Source organism: Artemia sp. Qi Xiang Cuo, chromosome 1 (genome assembly GCF_049724085.1).
Source record: "Artemia sp. Qi Xiang Cuo chromosome 1, ASM4972408v1, whole genome shotgun sequence".
NCBI classification, from domain to species: domain Eukaryota; kingdom Metazoa; phylum Arthropoda; class Branchiopoda; order Anostraca; family Artemiidae; genus Artemia; species Artemia sp. Qi Xiang Cuo.
Window position 1 is genome coordinate 85,480,212 of NC_142794.1, and position 21,743 is coordinate 85,501,954.

A 21,743-nucleotide genomic window follows, 5' to 3' on the forward strand; every position below is an offset into this window, starting at 1 on the left:
TCCAATATTCTAATCTTGGTTCGCAGACTTATTTTCCTATTTTTTCAAACTTCTTTCAACTGTTATGTAAAAACTCTTTCCCTTGCCTATTCTACTTTTAACATCTTCAGCCAGAACATAATTTGCACTTTACTAGAAAAATATAAATGTTTTTACTTTTATAACTTTAATAAATCAAATAATATTAACATTTTGATTACTAAATATCAGTATATGTATATTAAACTGACAAATGCACATTCATTTCTATTTTTTTCAGTAAAGTGCAAATTATGTTCTGGCCTTGGGAAGGCATAGGGGTTTTGAGCCTAACCTATGTTAATTTCTGCTCGTTTTGAGCTTGACTCGGTTATTTATTGTAATTTCTGTTCGTTTTCGGTTTCATTTATTTATCGATGCTGATTTGTGGTAGTTTCACGCTTTGTAGATTATTTGATTTTATTTTTACTCATTTTTGGCTGAATGGAGTTCTTTACTTTTCTTTGAAAAACTTATTTTGTTGAAAAAGTTTTTTTAATTAATTTCTGTTCGTTTTATATTGACATAGTCTTTTCAGGGAAAAAGAAAATAATACTTTAAATCTTTTCGTTTTTTTAAGACTTTATAGTTTAGCCTGCTATTTGTATGCTGGAGAAAAATTTTCAGAAATTTTTAACAATATCCACCCTTTTAAAAATCTGGACACAAATAGTATTGTTAAATTTAGTTTCATACCTCCTCTAGATGACCTGAAATGGAAAACTTAATACCATTCGCAAAAAAATATGTTTAATTGCTTTGATAGCTTGGATTCACTTACGCTATTTTGATTTGGCTAAATTTTAAGAGCAGAAGTAGCCCCAAAAGTTTGAACATAATACCCTCAGTCGTTCTTGGGATACTGCTGAGATGCCTTATTGGGAATTAGCATTAACACAGTGCATTTTGATTTAATGTTAAGGCAACATTTAGTTTTTAAACATAATGGGAAAATGGGAGGGTGGGCGTGGGAGGGGGATAAGCTGCCCTCCAATCACTTTCGACTATTAAAAAGGGCATCCGCCCTTTCTATTTTCAATCGAATAAGCCCTTTCCGAAGTTCCTACGACAACTCCTTCGATACGAAGGGCCCTGGTCTAAACAACAACAACAACAACAAAAAATAATACGTTATACCCACATCGATCTTTACTATACAAATGTCAAGCCTTCCAATCACTTTCGACTATTAAAAAGGGCACTAGGCCTTTCGATTTCCAATCGAATGAGCCCTTTTTGAGTTTTTACGACAAGGCCTTCTGAAAACACCTCTATGCCCCCAGGGCATAAATTACAACCCTTACCCTAAGGGCTGTTAGGGTGCTTGTCATCCTCTAAGACCTAATTTCCAGAACTTTCAACTACGTTAAACAAAATGGCTATCTCAAAATTTTGATTGGATATGTTCGGGGAAATGGTGGGCGTGAGAGGGGCGTTAGTCGCTCTCCAATCACTTTCAACTGTTAAAAAAGGCACTAGCCCTTTCAATTTTCAATCAAATGAGCCCTTTTGAAGTTTCTACGACAACGCTTTCAATAAAAACCTTATATGCCTCCAGAGCATAACTTATAACCCTTGCCCTGAAGGGCTGGGGGGTGGGGGGGGGTTCATCCTCAAAGACTTAATTTCCAGATCTTTCTACTATGTTGAACGAAATGGCTATCTGAAAATTTTGATTGGATGTGTTTGGGGGAATGGTGGGCGTGAGAGGGGGGTTAGTTACCCTCCAATCACTTTCGACTATTAAAAAGGGCACTAACCCTCTCAATTTCCAATTGGATGAGCCCCTTTTGAAGTTTTTACGACAACTTTATCTTTAAAAACCTTATATGCCCCCAGGGCATAACTTACAACCTTTGCCCTTGGGTCTCTGGGGAGTTTGTCATCCTTAAATACATATCTTCCAGAACTTTAAACTACGTTGAACAAAATGGCTATCTATAAACATTGATTGAATGTTCTTGGGGAAATGGTGCGTGTGAGAGGGGGTTAATTACTCTCCACTTACTTTCGACTTTTAAAAAGGGCAATTTCAATTTCCAATCAAATGAGCCCTTTTTGAAATTTCTACAGCAACTTTCTATATAAACCTTATATGCCCCCAGGGCATAACTTACAACCCTTGCACTGTAATTTCCAATTGAATCAGTCCTTTTTGAAGTTTCTACAACATCGCTTTCTATAAAAACCTGAAATGTCCCCAGGGCATAACTTACAACCCATGCCTTGAGGGCTGTGGGGGGGGGGAGGGGTTGTCATCCTTAAAGACCTAATTTCAATAACTTTCAACTACGTTGAATAAAATGGCTATTTAATAATTTTGATTGGATGTGTTTGGGAGAAAGGTGGGCGTGAGAGGGGGGTTAGTTGCCCTCAAATCACTTTCGACTATTAAAAAGGGCACTATCCCTTTGAATTTCCAATCGAATGAGCCCTTTTTCAAGCTTCTACGACAAAGATTTCAATAAAAACCGTATATGCCTCAGGGCATAACTTATAACCCTTGCCCTGAAGACTATGGGGGAGGGAGTGTCCTGCTGAAAGGTATAATTTCCTGAACTGTAAACTGCGTGGAACAAAATGGGTATCTAAAAGTTGTGATTGGATATGTTAGGGGAATTGTTCGACTTTGAACGGGGGTTAGTTGCGTTCCAATTACTCTCTACTTATAAGAAGGGCGCTAGCCATTTCAATTTCCAATTGAATGACCCCTTTTTGAAGTTTCTACGACAACGTGTTCTATAAAAACCTTATATGCCCCCAGGGCATAAATTACAACCCTTCCCCTGAGGGCTGTGCGGGGGGGGGTTGTCATCCTCAAAGACCTAATTTCCAGAACTTAAAACTACGTTGAACAAAATGGCTATCTCAAAATTGTGATTGGATGTGTTTGGGGAAAAGGTGGGCGTGAGAGGAGGGTTAGTTACCCTCCAATCATTTTCGACTATTAAAAAGGGCACTAGCCCTTTGAATTTCCAATCGAACGAGCCTTTTTTGAAGTTTCTACGACATCGCTTTCTATAAAAACCTTATATGCCCCCAGGCCATAACTTACAACCCTTGCCCTGAGGGCTGTGGGGTAGTGTTCTCCTCAAAAACATTATTTTTATCTTGAAATCAACTACGCTGAACAAAATGGCTATCTCAAAATTTTGATTGGATGTTTTTCAGGAAATGGTGGGCGTGGAAGGGGTGTTAGTTTCAAATATTAAAAAGGGCACAAGCCACTCCAATTTCCAATTGAATCAGTCCTTTTCGAAGTTTCTACGAGAACTTCTTCGATACGAAGTGCCCTGGTCTAAAGGAAAAAAATAATAACATATTGTGCCAGCATCGTTTTTATTTGCCCCCAGGGCATAACTTAAAACCCTTGCCCTGAGGGTTATGGGGGAGTGTCCTCCTCAAAAACATATTTTCTGTCTGGAAATCAACTACGCTGAACAAAATGGCTATCTCAAAATTTTGATTGAATGTATTTAGGGAAATTGTTGGCGTGGAAGGGGTGTTAGTTGCATTCCAATCACTTTTGACTATTAAAAAGGGCACAAGCCACTCCAATTTCCAATCGAATGAGCCCTTTCCGAAGTTTCTACGACAACTCCTTCCATACAAAGTGCCCTGGTCTAAAACCAAGAAGAAAAAAAAAACATTGTGCCGACATCGTTCACTTAGATAGCGCTATTGCCCTGCCTGTGAAAGGGTTTCATAAGAACTAATTTTGCCTGCAAATTTCGGAACTGGTCTTGATTTCAAATTAAAAAGGTTACATCCAAATTTCTCTTCGATTTAAAATTAATATTTTATTATCTATATATTTACAATTAACTATATTTTCTTTCTTATTTTGCAGCGTGTGTTTAATTTAATGCTAGCACCAGTTTGGTAGAGTAGTTTGGCGTTTGTGTTGTATCTGTTAAGTGGAATCTATTTTCTGTCAGAAAAAACGTAGCTTATTGATCATAAGGTTAGCTTTCTTTCTTTTATACATTAGGTGGTGATAGACCAATCATGAATGCCCATTATACTGGCAGTTCAATTTCTTTGTTTTACTTTTCTGTTAATCCTTAGCTTGAATGAAATATCAGCTGGTTTTTGATTGGATAACATCCTGTGGAAGTTGGTTCTAGAATTATGCGTAGTGTAAGAAGGCTTTTACAGAGAAAAATTGCTCCCGTGTTTTAGAACAGGAGGATTGGATCCTATTAAAGTGAATACTTCAGGAAGAGTCAGTTGATAAACTCTCTGTCGGTAAAATTCACCAACTTTCTTGGTAGATTCATTCTTAAAGATCAGGTCACGCTGAAAGCGTGGGACTTCAGACTAAGAAACAGACAAATATTCTCTTTTTGATGCCGTACAATTGACCATCCATGTCTTGGGCGTTATTAGTCTCCAGGATATTCACTTGAAGGGATTGAGGTGCATCAAGTTGGTTTTAGTTCTTGTAACGACTGTACGGGCTGTTGAGTCATTGGCGAAGTACTGTAGAAAGTTTCCTGTTTTTTTTATGCTGCTGTTGGCCGTGAGCGTGGTAGAGGAGTTGCTGGACAATGACAACGAATCCTTGGAAATAGTCATGGAAATGATAATCCCTAGCCAGAAGAAAACACTGGTGAAGGACTTGGAAAGCTTTGAGAGAGAGAGGAACGCAGTGGTTAAGAGCCTCCAACTTCGCACAGAACCTACTAATGAGCTAGAGTCTAGGACAAGCTTTATATAAGCTCAATTGACTGAATGAGCACTGAGAGAAATCCTAGTGCCAAAAAAGTCATATGGCTGAAGGTGACTACCTTGCAGGGATCACCTCCCCACACTGGTGTACTTGGAATAGGGATCCCAGAGTGGGCCACAGGGATGGGCACCGGCTCATCCAAAAGGCAACAAAGGATACTGCTAACCGATTGCAAAACTCGACCCCAGAGGGTGCTCCGGCAAAACAGTGCCCCAAAGTATTGAGGGACAAAGAAGGGGTTGCCGGAGCAACAAATAGAAAAAGGAGTTTTGCTAACATAGTGAAGCTGATTGCCATAATAGTTATTAAAGGCGACTGAAGAACCCTCAAGGATGAGTTTGCTGTCCTGCTGATGGACGCCATTGAGACCAAAATTATGGAGGGCAATCTTGACTTTGCTCCTGATGTCTTGACAAAGTCAGAGGACGGAATAATAAAAGTTAGATGCCAAGATGAACGGACAGCATCGCATCATGGATTAAGGAGATGGTGAATAGCTTGCCCCAGAATGCACCTCTCCAAGAAGAGATTTCTGTATTGAAGATCCAAAGGTTGGGTCGCTGGAGAAGTTGTTGGGTTTGATGATGGCCAACAATCAGTGTCTCTATAAGGAAAAAATTTACCTAACCAAAATCACGTTAAAGGGAGTAAAACGCACCTGAATCAATGTGGATCTGATTGAGGAAATAGAAAAGCAAAATTTCCATCTGTTGCTTGGAATGATGGAACATACGCCCCTCAAACCCCTTTTTAAGGGGGCCCGCTGAGTCTTCCCCAGAGGACAACGAAGTGGGGTCTTCAAAGGAAAGCATGATCATTAATGACGCCAGCACATGTGCCAAGAGATCTAAAATACTGATAGATTAATATGCATTATTGTCAAGAAGCCTTCTATAATCTTGGAATATTGCTGGCAGAGTCGCAAACATATATAGCAGTGATACAGGAGCCATGGACCATAATCAGAAAAGTCATGGGGATTATTGGAGGAGCTGAACTCCATATCCAAAATGAAGTAAGCACTGTTCCTCTGAGCATGTGTTTATCATTCCAAAGCTTAAATACTTGGTAATTATTTGAGCAGTGTCCTAAAGATATAGTAGCCATGGTTGTGAATAATCTAATCGGTAATAAATGTCTAGCGTTTGTTCTTATTATACGCCATATTTTGAAGAACCACCACCAGCTAAGGTAATAGAACTGGTGGAAAAAGAAGCATGACTCGCATCTTATGGCCTGATTTATGTTGACACTATACAAATAGAATTTCCTGCTATAGCTGACAGCTTCGTATTTTCGTTCTCAGTCATGGTTGTCTCAGATATTTTTTTTGTTCTTTTTTTACTCATAAAATTGTGGCAAATCGAATAGGAAAAGATTTTTAACAATGGTGGTGAAATATAGATTTTTTTTGAACGTGAATGTTTGTAAAAGACTGATCTGGATGGCGAAAAATGAATCATTTCATCAAACAGTTCGTTACCACGAACTGTAAGTAAGGAGCGATCCAGCTCAATAGTAACCGAAACTCTAGAAAATGGGTTTTTTATACCAATAGATTTATCAAAAGAATCGGCTTATTATGCTGATTTTAAATATATAAGTTTCATTAAATTTAGTTTTATTCATTAATGGCTATGAGCCTGAAAAAATTTGCCTTATTTTCGAAAAAAGAGGGAAACATCTCATAAAAGTAATAGAATCTTAATGAAAATCACACCATCAGATTCAGCATATCAGGAAACCTTACTGCAGAGGCTTTAAGCTTCTCTCTGCAAAAATGTGGTGTTTTGTATTTTTTGCCAGAAGAAATATCAAGGATGCGTGTTTATCTTTTTTTTTTCCAGGGGTGATTGTATCGATCCAGTGGTCCTAAAATATCGTGAAGGGGCTTATTCAAACAGAAATTAAAATTTCTAGTGCCCTTTTTAAGTGACCAAAAAGACTGGAGGGCAATTAGGCGCCCTCCCCGCCCCTTTTCTCCCCAAAATCGTCCGATCAAAATTTTGAGATAGCCATTTTGTTCATCATAGTTGAAAGGCCCAATAACTATGCCTTTGGATATAACATGACTAGAGGATATGTCCGTGGGGAGGGTATTTGTCAGTGGAGGTAGGGCCAGATTTTTTAGTATTATTTAAAACACGATCAGGAATTAAATAAAAAAAAGAGAAGATTTTCAACTGAAAGTAAGGAGCAGCATCAAAACTTAAAACGAACAGAAATTATTACGGGTATCAAGGGGGTTGCATCCTCCTCAACACCTCGCTCTTTACGCTAAAGTTTGAATTTTGTCCCAATTCTCTTACAACGACTCCTGAAACATAAGGGTAGTTTGATTAGAACAATAAGAAGCTTTCTTAAAAGTACTAAAAAACTTTAGCGTTAAGAGCGAGGTGTCGAGGAGAAAGGCAACCCCCTTCATATGCGTAATAATTTCTGTTCGTTTTAACTTTTAATGTTGCTCCTTACTTTCAGTTGAAAAAACTAGTTTTTTTACTTAATATGTATGATGAAGCCATTCCTATATCTAATTACTAAAACGCCATACTTTACTTTCCTATATAGTTGTCACAGAGAATTACTCCTTCTCCTCCTCTATATTTCTATTGTTTTCTATTTTTGCTCAATAGATATGATGAACAGAGTGCATCAGTCGTGTGTTCTATGCAGTAGAATATGTGTATGCCCTTTTTTCATTGAAATGAAAGTTTATTTGAATGAATTCAAGGTGAAATTCTTTATGGCTATTATTTATAACTGTTGAATTTATTTGCAGAAACTAGACCTACAATGTCCTGCTCAATGTGAGTGTAGTTTGGATCGTGTTCCGAAGTCCCTTGCGATCGAAGCATCTGCTGTTGTAAATTGTTCAGGACTTGGACTAACCCGTCTTCCAGAAGAGCTTCCAGTGGATGTCATTTTAACTTTAGATTTGAAAAATAATTCGGTTAGCAGCTATAGAGTTCTTAAGGCGTCAGGGACAGTATTTTGGGTCTTTGTATTTTGGGAAACTTTGAATAGCGAAAATCATTTTTCTGATCACATTTATTTCTGGTTTTCAGCAAAAAATCAACAACCTATGGACGTTTTATTTATTCGCAGAAATTTTATTCGCAATGTCCCAGTAGATGTAGGTTAAAAGCTGGAGTAAAAATAAATATAAAAATAACTGCAATATAGAAAAAAACCTAAAATACTCACAAGACATGCAAATAACAAAAAGAAGAAATTAACATCCAACTAATCAACTAAAACAGAGCAAATCAAAACAAATAGATTAGACATTAAGCAAATCATTTCCTGAACGAGTTTGATTTTCCATTTTTCAATGGAAAATTAACAAACGGAGTAATAATAGATAAAGAAAAATGAGGAGAAAACGTAATAAAATACGACATAGTATACATAATGGACAAGAGAAAGAAAATTTTCAGCCAATCAACTAAAACAGTATAAATATAGATTGCACTTCAAGAAAATGCCATGTGAATCTTTTTTCGGATCACGCGACTTTAAGTCTCGTAGCTTATTCGACCTGTAAATAGCAGCGATAAGAAAATAAAAGGCTCCATAATTTGGTGTCACTTTGGAATTATTGGCCCAAGTTACCCAACCTTGGCCAAATTCCTGAAGTTTTTGCTAAACTATTTCTTCTAAAACATTTTCTTCTTGATGTCTTTACTTTTTGAGCTTGGTCAAAAACATCAATGTGTGGTATGGTATATGCCTCTGGTGAACCTTTAACGTTCCATCAATTTTGATGACATAACTTCGTTTTTCGTTCCGTAGTTTTCATTTACTGTTAGTTGCAAAATGAGTGGTAGTATTCGCTAATTGATAATAAACTGTATGAAATTTTTCAATATTTTGGGTGATGGCACTGGTTACTCCTTCTGCAAAATCAAATACATTCTGTAAATATTATCTGAATTCAAATAACAGTTTGTACTTGATTTTTTCAGTAAGATTGTTCCAGTTATTTTAGAATTATTATAGTTATTTCATTAGGAATTATTTCAAAGAAAACAAGAATCTAGTAAGCTCAAACTGCTGCTACGTCATCATTTTGAAACTTTAAGAGGATAGGATAATTTTTGGGACATCTCTGTGAGTGAATACATTATGCTATTTAAGCATCCTTCGTTTTCCAGGACTACCCATCGACGCCAACCCCCATCACTCATAAAAATAAAATTTAGTTTTAACTTTCGAAATTAAAAACTTTCTAAATGCCCATGCGCTTTATTTGAGAGCGGATTATCTTTGGCTAATTTCATATTTATTTCAGAAAGGTAAATAAAGTATAAATGCGTGTGAACTTAGTTGAGTGTGTGTGCATACATTTGAAAGAATAAATAGCTATAATATTCAAGCTTGAAATATCATTGAAACGACGCAATAAGGGATGAACTAATAAAATATAAATATATTACCAAGAAAAGAAGAATTCAGTAAACTCGACATGCACCAGCATTATGATTTTGACACTATAGGAGTGTAAGTATTATTTGGTGAGACACCTCTGTAGCAAAAACAATCTTATTTGATAATTTAGAAAAGAAAATCGGAAGCATTTAGGATTTTCAAGGGAGAGCTGGGGCTCTTATAGAGAGGAGGGGTGGAAATAATAAACAGGTTCTGGGACTATACTGGTTGCACATGATGTACGAAAAAAATATGTAGAAATCAATAGGATCAAAACAAAATTGAATTTTTATTATTATTTTAGCTAGTAACAATAATTTTTAAGCCACTAAATAACGAAAGAAAGTAGATATTTCCAGGAAAGACCTCCACTAAGCCGATGTATATGTATATATATATATATATATATATATATATATATATATATATATAAAATATATATATATATATATATATATATATATATATATATATATATATATATATATATATATATATATATATATATATATATATATATATATATATATATATATATATATATATATATATATATATATATTTAGGAGCGTATTCAGGGGGAGGGGATAGGGATTTCCCCCTCCCCGTCTCCATTTTTGCCCGACTCGTAAAAATGTAACAAAATGCATATAAACAAATTCTTTTGGCGTTTTTAATATTTTTTTTGTAACCCCTCCGCCCCTTCCTCGAAAAAAAAATTATTGCAACAGTTATCTTAATTTTAGTAATTTAATAATTTTTACATTGTCTTACAGGTCAGTGATTTGCGACCATTGGCATCGAGCCAATTTTATAGACGTTTAAATAGGCTTTTCCTTGATAATAACAATATATCTTCATTATCAGGATTAGAAGGTAGTGCATGGTTGTCTAATATTCACGCGCTGAGTCTTCAAGAAAATAAACTGTCTTACGTAAGTTTTTTTGTTATTTTGTTGTTTTTTTTGTGGTTGTTTTCTCTTTTAAATATTTCTCATATCAATATTCTAAAAAATCCAACAACTACCTTGGTCATCCGCTGGAATTTTTTCGCGAGGGAGAGGGAGTCAAGAATCAAAACTGTATATGCTAAGTTTATTTTGTGAAGGGCTCCACTTTTCTATAATGAGATTCTTTTTTTCCTTCTTCTCTGTTGGGGTAAGATTTTGCCGATTAACGGATCTACCAAAGACCTGCCAGCTCCCTCAAGGTAGCCAATGTCCTGCGGCTCTTGGTAATTGAGCTGTACTTATATGTCTGTAGTTTGCTTTATTTCGTTCTATCTTTTGTTTGTCTATTTTTTTTTAGAATAAAAATGCTTCAATTATTGAAAAGATAGGGGCGCATATGTCTAGGCTGAATAGCCCTGTCATCAGATCCTTGTCTTAGCCATCAGCGCCAAGCAGTACTAGATCATCAGAACCGGTAGTAGCAAGATTGATATTTCTTGCTAGCCCCTTATTGGATAAGAATTATAAGACAGTATTATTCGTATATGAATACCACTATTAATAATAATAATAACAGCTCACTGTAGCACCAAGCCGTCTGAGGCCAACACAGCTGCACACGCTTATGTTCCATTCCTTTCTGTTCAAGGCACATCTTACCAATAAGTACCAGTTTCTTTTAAATTCTTTGTAGCGAAATCTTTATATCTCATTCGGGGACGACCTGCTTTTTGTTTTACCCTGGATGGATGGCCGAAGAGGACGATCTCTGGATATCTGTCATCCGTCATCCAAAAAAATTGTCTTTGCCATTTCAGCCTTCCTCTCATTATAGCCCTAGAAAGCAGGAGAGAAACATATTGTTTCTACAGTTAACTATTTGAAATACGGTCAGTCAGCCGGGTACCCAAAATAATCCGTAGACAATTCCTCTGGAGAACTTTTAGCAAATCTTCCTCTGTCTGCCGAAGCGCCCACATTCCTTAAATGTGCTTGACCATTGTCATCACTGTTGCTTCCAATATTTTGGTTCGCAGACCTATCTTCTTATTCTTCAAAACTTTTTGCAATCGTAAAAACAAACAAAAAACCCGGACCTCAGCTACTCACTTTTTAGTATCTTCACAGCAACCACCATCTTTGCTAATAATACTACCCAGGTAAGTGAAGCTATCTACTTGATCGGTCTTCACCTTAATTTATTCCTAGCGCAAGCGACCTGATCTTCTTAACACTCCTTTTCAAACCTATTCTTGTACCCTGAATTTTCAACACTACCGAAACATCATTCATTCTCCTATATTTTTCATCTAGGACACTCAAATCATCGGCATAATCTAAGTCTAACGGAGCTTTACTTTGAAATTTAATTCCATGCTCTCCCATAGCCTTCGCCTTGTTCCTTAGAACAAAATCCATCAAAATGATTAGTATAAATGGGAGTGGAGTCAGTGTTCCTAATAATCTTGCAATTTACGTGTCTTTCATTTTCAAGTGGTGCGACCTCACCCAACCCCGTGTCTACCCGGGCGTCGCGATAACAGGGCCAAATATGTTACGAATTGTAACTACGTGAGTGATTGTAATTGATTACCAATTACAGTCTCGTGGGATGCTTTTGTTTTACTGCAGTATGGAAGCGTTTTTAGACGCGTAATGCATTCATTTTTGTAAGGCAATAATGCTTCGGTGCATACTCTACTGTCAGCGCGAAGAATAACTTATAAGCGATTGAACGCATGCAGCACCCTTCGTCGTTACGCTGTTGTTATCTGTTGTCTCGTCGAAACCATTCAGTTCCCACTGAACCCTAGGAATCACATTGTTTCTGCTCCCTCTGGAGGCTACATTATTATTGTCCCCGCTGAATTATGACCACGGCGTCAGACTTCCGCGCAGTTGTGACAGCACAAGGCACCAGTAAGGCCGCCTCTGGATGGGACGCAACTCTGTGTAGTTTCTGAATCAATGCGACACCCATTACTAAACTCATTTCCTACCTTAACCGCACCAATGCTGTTTTCGTACATAGCACTAATCACTTCGATGTATCTGTCTGGTATACAGTAGGACCGTCGCTAAAGCTCTTCTATCGTCTGAATCACACGCTTGTTCATAAGGTGTAAAACTGAGGAATAAATGGATCTGATGACTAAGGTGCGTTTCGGCTTCATCTTTTTTCATTTGTTACATCTTGGTTTCTTCCGTCTTGCCTGTGCAGAATGACTTTCACTGTTAGAAAAGACGACAAATTTACACTTTAAAGCAGCAAAAAAGGCTACAAAAAACAACTACTACTACTTATGATATTCTTTTAAGATGTAATTTCTCAGAAAATACTCATGGGTGGTCCTCTCCTTTTTAATAATAATAATAATTTATTTTTGCCCTCTAGTACATATTGCAAATATGCACTAGAGGAGTACAAACAAGGAAAAGGAAAAAAAACACAAATAATTAACGGTTATGCAATGAAATGACCAACATGTCTAAGGAAGAAAGACAAACAAGTAGAAACTTGAATCAACACTAAGACACAGGAACTATGAGTCTGCCCATCCGTATACAATAGATGGTTAAGCGGAAAGTCGGATATTTTCTTACACCGGTCTTCAGAACGAAATGATAATTCATCCATCTTAACACATAATTCGAAATCATGGTATTTTTTACTAATGTACGTTTTTTGAAACCGCAGAGGGATACGCTAATATGCGTCGGGACCTATTTTGATATTGTTGGTATTATATGCAGTTTTGTTTTGTTACCATTATATGGAGATTTTTATGTTGTTTTTTTTGTGACCCATTTGTTGTTAATAAAAAAAAAAAAAAAAAAAATACCAATAAAATACTAGTTGTAAAGCTTTCCTAACGTATATTTGTCAAATTGCCCTTTAATTTTTGCCAGCGTACCATATGTTTTACGGAGTTTATTTTTTAGCTCATTAATATTAAGAGCAAATGTTGCTCTTATCGACGAACCAAAACCCAAACCCAAATACCTCATAGAGTCAGATCTAGGAACAGAGATCGAGGATATTTAAGTGACTCTGGTTGCGCCTTTTTACAGGGGTTTACAATCATGAGCTCAGTTTTTTACGGCTCAATAGCAAGGCAAATCTTAGACAAACTACCCTGAAGAGTCTCAACAGCATTTTGTATTGAGGACAGGTTTTCAGCGAGAAGAAGTGTCTTCTGCACACGACAGGTGACTAATATCAACATCACTATCAATAATAAAGGGTGGGATATTTCTTGTCGCTGTTCTAAGTATGTTGTTGAATATTAATGGACCTAAGACTGAGCCTTGCTTTACCCCACGCTTCGCAAGAATGAGATTTGTCAATCTATCACGAGAAAGGATCCGGACTATTTAATTCTGTGTTCTTAATCGTTGTCAACTAGATATAAAGAAAAGTGGTCAATTAGATTTTAAAAAAGGCAAAGAAGACAAGGAACAAACGAATTATTTAGGAAATATAAGTGATTACATAGAAAATTGTTAAAATCCTGGGATCCGGGGAAAACTTTGTAATTTGTACTGCAATACATTTAGTTTGCTTTTCTTACTCTAATTTGATTTTAGTAGCTATCTAAAAAAAAGGTTATTTTGTTTCAGGAAACTTTATGCTTTATTCTATTCTGTTTAGTTTTTATTTTTTATTTTCGTTGTTTATTAGCCTTTACTAGACGCTTGATAGAAATCTTTAAATCATAGAGACAAAGGTTGTGACTCCAAAACTGTCTAATCACCAACATTAGCAATATCTAAAGCGCTAGAATGACAGACAAAGAAAAGATTGTGAACTTTCTTCCCTGTAATGCTAAAATGAAATGAGTGCTTTTTGTGACTAGTAGGCCATAAATTTATGGCCTACTAGTATGAAGCTAGTATGAAGAAACCGTCGCAATGTGTGGACTCTTAAAAAAAACTAACACGAATGGTAGCAATCAATGACCTACTTACATGCAGTAATGCTCCAGCGTAGAGAGACACGTGACTCTTGCGGTGCCTTCCGCATGGGCGCTTCTAGCCATGTGCAGAGGGGTAAAAACTGAACAGTGTGCTGGTTTGTGTTCCTTCTGGCAGGCAGATCAAATGGCTGACCAATGATAGTAGAGATTAAGACCTAAATACCTAACTCACAATTGTTGCATGCTTCAAACAGCTCGGGAAACTGCTGGTGGCAGCATGGAAGAAGAAGGGCAAAGAGCTAAAAAAACATCTACTGTCTGTAGCCTATCATAAATTAATTTGTCTGTGTAATCAATATTTAGAACAAGGATTATTTGTTAAAAGAGGAAAACTGAACGAATGAAAAAAAAAAAGAATGTTTGCTGCCTAGCGGCTGTGCATTGAGGAGACGGCGCGGAGCTCATTGTACCTCATGAAATGTGACAACACGTGAAATTATAAAATATGGAAATTACATAGATGATGTTCAAAGTTGCCATGTTTGAGGTGTCAAATTAGGGTTTCCACCTCTACAGATTTTTCCGTAGATCTATGGAATTTGATTTCAGTCTACGGGTATAAGAACGTAGTTATGGAATCTATGGAATACCTACGGAAAAGCCTCGATCTAATTGACTAAATCATGCTCACCACTCCCTTATAACACTTATCTCCGTTTATATTGATTGTTTTGATAAATTTTGTCCCAATGAGCACGGTGAAGGCTATGGGTGAATATGATATCAAATGTAATGGTAGGATTCATTCATCGAGATGATTTGATTGCCCATAATACAGATGTTATCGTATTGAATAAGGTTGTAAGAAGGTCAAGATCGCTTTGACTAGGATTTAATAAGGACCAAGACATTAAGTTAAATAAAGAAAACGATCGATAAAGTAAATAGGGCTAGTTGTCATGGTAGCATTATTAGTAATGGGAATGGGCTCTGTTAAGATATTAAATAAAAAAAACAAGTTTTTTAAACTGAAAGTAAGGAGCGACATTAAAACTTAAAACGAACAGAAATTATTCCGTATATGAAAGGGCTGTCCCCTCCTCAACGCCTCGCTCTTTACGCTAAAGTTTTTTATTGTTTTAAAAGATAAAATTGTGACAAAGAGACAAATTTTAGCGTAAACAGTGAGGCGTTGAGCAGGGGACAGCCCCGTTCATATACGGAATAATTTCTGTTTGATTTAAGTTTTAATGTCGCTACTTACTTTCAGTTTAAAAAACTTTTTTTTTTTATTTGATTTCTGATCGTTTTTTAGTTAATGAAGGTTTTATTTTCATAAAAATTTTAATTTTCTTTAGCTAAATATATGTCTTAACAAATTAACTTACTTAACTAAATTCTATTTTCGTATATTTTTATTCTGGCAAAAAACAAAAACTTGAAGATTTTTGCAAATATGAGCTTGAAACCTATGTAATAGGGTTTTCTGATACGCTGAATCTGACGGTGGGATTTTCATTAAAATTCTTTCACTTGTAGGGGATGTTTCCCCCCTCTTTAAAAAATCGAGTAAATTTTCTCAGGCTTGTAGCCTTTGATGAGTAATACTAAACTTAATAAAATTTATATATTTTGGATCAGCATTATAAACACATTCTTTTGATACATTTATTGACATCAAAATTCCGTTTTTAAAAGTTTCGATTACTATTGAGTCGTATCGCTTGTTTTTTTTTATTATTTCTTTTTATTACGTATATGTTATTACGTATATGAAGGGGTTCTCCCCTTAGTCAATACCACGCTCAATACGTTAAAAGTAAAAAAAAAAAAATTGATTCACAAACCCCTGAATCACAAAGGCCGTTTAATTAGAATAGAGAGCTTTTTTGAAAGCACAAAAAAAAACTTTAGCGTAAAGAGCGAGGTATTAACTAGGGGGAGACCCCTCTCACATGTGTTATCATTTCTGTTCGTTTTAAGTTCTAATATTCCTTCTTACATTTCAGTTGAAAAAACTTGTTTTTTTAATTTAATTTCTGATCGTTTTTTAAATAATGCTTGGAAATCCGGCGCCCCCTTCATAGAAGTGTCTTTTCCCCCCAAGAAACATCCTCCACGGAACTATTCTCTAGAGTAACCCCCTCCTCTATCCCCCCCCCCCTCCAGAAAAAATCCTTCCTGAAAAGGGTTGTATACTTCCCAAGAACCAATACATAATGCTGGCACGTCCGGCGCCCCCGTCATGGCAATTTCCCTTCCCCCATGAAAACTTCCATCATGAACAGATCCTCCAACATAACCACCGACCCCTCCTTCCCTCCCACTACCAGAAAAAAAACCTGAAAACTTCTGTATACTTCCCAATAACCAATACTATATGTTAACATTGGGTAAAGTTCATAACTTTTAGCCCTCCCTCTGGGAACTTCGGGGGATTAAGTCACCCTAAAAGACATATTTATCATATTTTCGACCATGTTGAACAAAATGGCTATCTCAAAATTTTGATCGGGTGACTCTTGGAAAAACATAAGCGTGGGAGGGGGCCTAGTTGCCCTCCATTTTTTTTCGTCACTTAAAAAGATAACTATAAAGATTAATTTCCATTCCAATGAGCCCTCCCATGATATTCTATGACGATTGGTTTAATACGAACACCCCTAGGGAAAAAAAACAAACAAAAAAACAAATAAACACGCACCCGTGATCTTTCTTCTGGCAAAAAATATAAAATACCACATTTTTGTAGATAGGAGCTTGAAAACTCTACAGTAGGGTTCTCTGATAAGCAGAATATGATGGTGTGATTTTCATTAAGGTTCTATAATTTTTAGGGGGTCTTTCCCCCTTTTTTGAAAATCAGCCAAATTTTGTCAGGCGCGTAACTTTTGATGGGTAGCACTAAACTTGATGAAAGTTATATATTTGAAATCAGCATTGAAATCTGATTTTTTTGATATATCTATTGGTATCAAAGACCCGTTTTCTAGAGTTTCGGTTACCATTGAGCCGGGTCGCTCCTTACTTACAGTTCGTTACCACGAACTGTTTGATAAAAATAGAGTAACCTAGACGCACAGAACTTTTCTGCAATTGAAGAAAGTTCGGAAGAATGGACAGGCAAGTTTTCAAATTAGAATTTGGATGTTAACTGCTGCAACAGTTAGTTGGGCGATAACATTCTTTTGTCCCTGAACAAATATAGGGTAGTGAGAATGTGTCAAAATTAAGTAAGGAAAAAGGTGTTTTTGAATCAGAGGAAAAAGATGCTCTTGGTATTTCAATAGTCAACTAAGGGATAAATAAAACAACATTGGATAGCCTAATCAGTTTTTTTTAAATATTCTCCCATAGGTATATCAATTAACTAATTACTTTGAACACTTTCAAAAGTGTTTGCTTTTGAAAAACTTCAATAATAAACATATGAAAGCATAGCTCAAAATTCTTGTTGTTCTATTATATATACACTTTCTTTCAATTCTCACTTAATTGCAATGTCTGTCTTGCTCATAGGAGGATTTAGTAAGGGACAGAGGGGGCACTGGGGCGCAAAATTTTAAATAAACAATCTAACGGTTATAATCATTTTTTTTTTATTAAGATAAAGTAAGGGCGCAGTTGGCAGCAAGTTTAAGCAAATTGAATCAGAAATTTTAATTTTTCCCATATCTTCGTCACCATTCCTTGAAAATAAAAGTAAGTAGACCAAATTTAATTAGTTTTAATGTTGTTAGTATTAATTGTACAATACTGAGATGAAGGGGTCTTCGCAAGCGTAAAAGTTGCCTATCTAATATTATTAGAGATAAGTGCTTGGCCAGTAATGAACGGTCGTTTAGTAAACTTAAATTAATATTAACGTCCTCAGATCGACTGTGGGCCAGGAGTGGCTAAATGATATAGCGTTAATGAGCATAGAACGCGACGAATTAAAAGCATTAATTGGGACGAGGTAATTAACAATTTTGCAGAGGCTAAAGTAAGAAAAGTCAGATTTAAATAAATAGAAAATTTTGTTAATAAATGAAAATTTTGTTGAAAATTTGCCTGAAAATTTTGGGGAGACAGGGGTGGGTGGGCGCTAATCAAGATTTTGACCCGGGCACAAGAGATGCCGGGACTGCCAATGGTCTTGCTGCAGTAATCAGGAATGGTGCACATTTTAGAGCAACAAAATCATTTTTTCCCCTCATTTTATGCTGTATTTCACTAGATCTCTTTATTTTTAAACTTGGTGGCCGTTAAGTATAAAAACTGTATACCAGCATGTAACATCTTTTGCATTAAAAATTGAGCTCCTGGTTTTTCTCATTTTCCAATTTGCTAAGACGTAATTAGTTGTGTAAATTTCTGCTTAAATAATTGAAAGAATCACATTGCATTTTTAGTGTCATTGGCACTTAAACTTACTTTTGAGCAAAATAGTAAATTCGTTCATTGGTTATATTCTGATTTTTTTTTTTTTTTTTTTTTTGCTAATAACAAACCCCTCATAATCCGACTGCTAATAGTTCGATTCTTAACAACAGTTTATATGGTGCATTTTTTTTTTATTCTTCAAATTAAGATCATGGATTATTATCCTGAAAAGCATAAAGCGAAAAAGCAAAAAATCAATTTTGCATTACATCAACCCGACGCCATTCATATAAGAAACATTGACGTTAAAGAGAACAATTTCTGTTTTTCTTTTCCTGTGATTAGTTTTAACTAAGATATTTTTGATGAAGGAGATACTAAGGCAGTGTTTCAAGGTGAAAAAGATGATTGAACATTATGATTAGTGTGTAGATTTCTGATAAAAACGTACATATAAGGCTTCAACCTCTCTCTTTGATATTTTTTATTGGCTCAAAATAAAGCCCTGGCGTCCTCCCACAATGGTTGAAGAGAAACCTCGCTCTACTCAGATCCAGATCATACTGTCGTCGAAACGAGTATCTTGGTTGACCTCTTTTGCGCCTTCCTAAACTGTACATGGGAGTCAATCCTCTGGCATGTGAAGAATCTGGCCAAGATATGTCCATCTTCTACGTTTCAGAAGGTCAGTACCTAATGGCTGACTGGTTTTCTGGCAAACTTCGATTCTGGTGACCTGCCATGATTATCTCCTGCCATGATAAGTTCATGATTCTTCTAAGCCACATGTTTCCAAAGGCTAGGACACATTTCTCCGGTTGGACATTTAATTTCCAACGTCAATTGGTTTGAGGAGAAGGGACCTCGTATTTTTATCCAGGAGGCATATTTTCAAGCGCATAGGGATAAATAAGTAAAGATAGAGAGTAGAAGTTAAAAAAATTATCAACAAGATTCTTTACAGTTAAACTCCCTGTTTCTCTGTTACTTAATAATGAATGTTTTTTTTTTTTACTTAGATTCCGACTTATGCACTGGAGGACGCCCTAAAGCGTCAAAGCGGGGCTGAAATTTGGTTTGGAAATAATCCTTGGACTTGTGACTGTTCCACAGTTTCTGATTTGCAGGTATTTTTCACTGTTAATAAAAATAATAATATTGGTACGCCAAAAGACTAAACATGATAAGATATAGTATTTAATTGAGGCTTATATTAATCGGCTTGATTTATTATTGAGGCTAAGAATCATTGGGTTTATCAGTAGCATTGGGTTTCAACAATAAAATTTTTAGTTCAAATATTATGAGAGGCAATCAGTAAATAAAAATCATGAAATTACTATCTGACTATATTTGTTACATTCCACAATATTCTTAGACAGTAGCCTACGAGTCAATTTAATCAAAAGACCCGGGTGCCAAGGGGGCTGTCTATCAGCGTTGTTTTAACCGATGTATCCATTAAGCCTACACTTCTTATGTCGGATGGGACTAGAGTATTTCGGAAATAAAAATAAGTACAAACAGAGGTGCATATAAAAATAGTATACACAGGAATAGAATAAATATAATACATACAAAACAGACAGAAAATACAAAACGATACAAAACAGACAATACAATAGAAATACAATACACAGAGAAATACATGTGGCAGGTCACTGGAAAGTGGTTTTACATGAGGTTATTCTGAAAGAAAATTTTGACCAGTGTTTCCACCTACTAGCGATTCTGTAGATCTACATTTTTTCGGTTTCCTGCATAAATTGTGACTGTTCCACAGTTTGCGACTTGCAGGAGTTTCTAAACAGCTGATGTACAGAGTTTAGTTAAAATCAAAAGTGACTGGTGTAAAACAACTAACAAAAAACTGAAATAATAAAAATGCGAAATTATAAAAACGAAATAAACGGAAAAACAAGATAAACTGAGGAATTCAAAATCGTTTATATAAAACTGAAAATTGGATACTAAATTTGGTTTCAGAAGTAATGAAAAGGGTCTGTTTTGTTATTAAACAATCAAAAACTATGTATTTTATGCCATTGGTTTTTTTACGGGGGTTGACGATGGTTGACGTATGACCAAAAATGAAGAACAAAAAGAAATATAAAAAAAAAGACAAATCAAACGGGTGGAACTCTGCCAGTGAATAAACCTAAAAAAAAGATATTAAAAAAAGATATCTTCATATAGAAAAAGAAAAGATGTATAACTGACCTTTCAAAGTATAAAAAAAGTGATCGAAACAAAAGCAAACGACACAGGAAGGATCTTTCAAAAATTGGATTGGCGTGAATTCTTTGCTTGGCGCTCAATGTAGCTTGTCTACTGATTCTATTTGTAATTAGACGATTAATTAATCCTTTTTATACTCTAAGATTTAATTTTTACAGCTTGAATTGTACTTTAAAGCAAAAATATCACTAGTGTATTTTATAAGAGCATGTGGGTTTTATATAGTTATTTCTTTATTTGAGTAAACTCATTTTTGAAATCTAGAAAGCAGTTGTATTTAATATTGTTTTATTACTTCATATTTAATTACCTCATCTATAGTATATTAATTTTGTTATTTTATATCTATAATCTTGTATTTGCTGGTATTTATATTGTCAGTCATGTATTAGAGTGACTGTCAATATTTGAACAAAATCTGATAGTCGAAAAAATTGAATAGTTTTTTAGTAAAAGAGGAATTCAAATACAGAAAGAGTTAAATTCTTTATTGAAGTTATTATAAGCAGGAACTTTAAGTGAAGGTAAACAGGGTTGCTCAATACTAAAGAAAATGGCTGAAAACCAACAAAAAATCCATAGAACCGCCTGAAATCCATAGGGCAAAGTGATTGGTAAGGGTAGATTTCGAACAAAAAATATTTACTTCATAGTAATTAATTTTCTCGCTTTGATCTTTATTTCTGCACATCAGATCAGATTCAATGGAGGAGAAGTCTTAAAGGATCACTGATGATGTTTTACGCATTATCCCAGTAAGAAGTTAGGTTTTCACTCATTCACCTTTTGGTAATCCAAAATTATTCAAATTTTTAAGATTTTGGGTGAAAATGTTCGGTCCGTCGATAGCACCATTTTAAAACTAACCGCTTTCGAACTTCAAATACTTTGGTAATGCCAAACTTAGTGACATAATTCATTACCGTTATAGATAAAACGGAGAATACAAAAACACGTATAATTTTACAAAAACGAGTTAAAGGAGGAACTAAAGATATATTTAACGTATTTATTCAACCAAAAAAACAAAACAACAAAACATTGCTTGAAATAGATTCTCATTGAAAGTTGAAAAACTTGTGTCCCTAGGTTTTC

The 21,743-nt window shown here is 35.5% G+C and overlaps 1 protein-coding gene across 3 annotated transcripts in view; it reads left to right on the plus strand.

Annotated features, from left to right (window-relative positions):
- The window catches only part of LOC148956847 (protein singed wings 2-like), a 39,635-nt gene that overhangs the window by 14,197 nt on the left and 3,695 nt on the right, over nt 1–21,743 (plus strand). For all 3 annotated transcript variants that reach the window (XM_089087530.1, XM_089087523.1, XM_089087538.1), the window contains exons 5-7: nt 7,530–7,700; nt 9,955–10,113; nt 19,430–19,537. In XM_089087530.1, coding sequence (XP_088943656.1) covers nt 7,530–7,700; nt 9,955–10,113; nt 19,430–19,537 — 438 coding nt within the window. The remainder of the gene's footprint in view (nt 1–7,529; nt 7,701–9,954; nt 10,114–19,429; nt 19,538–21,743) is intronic.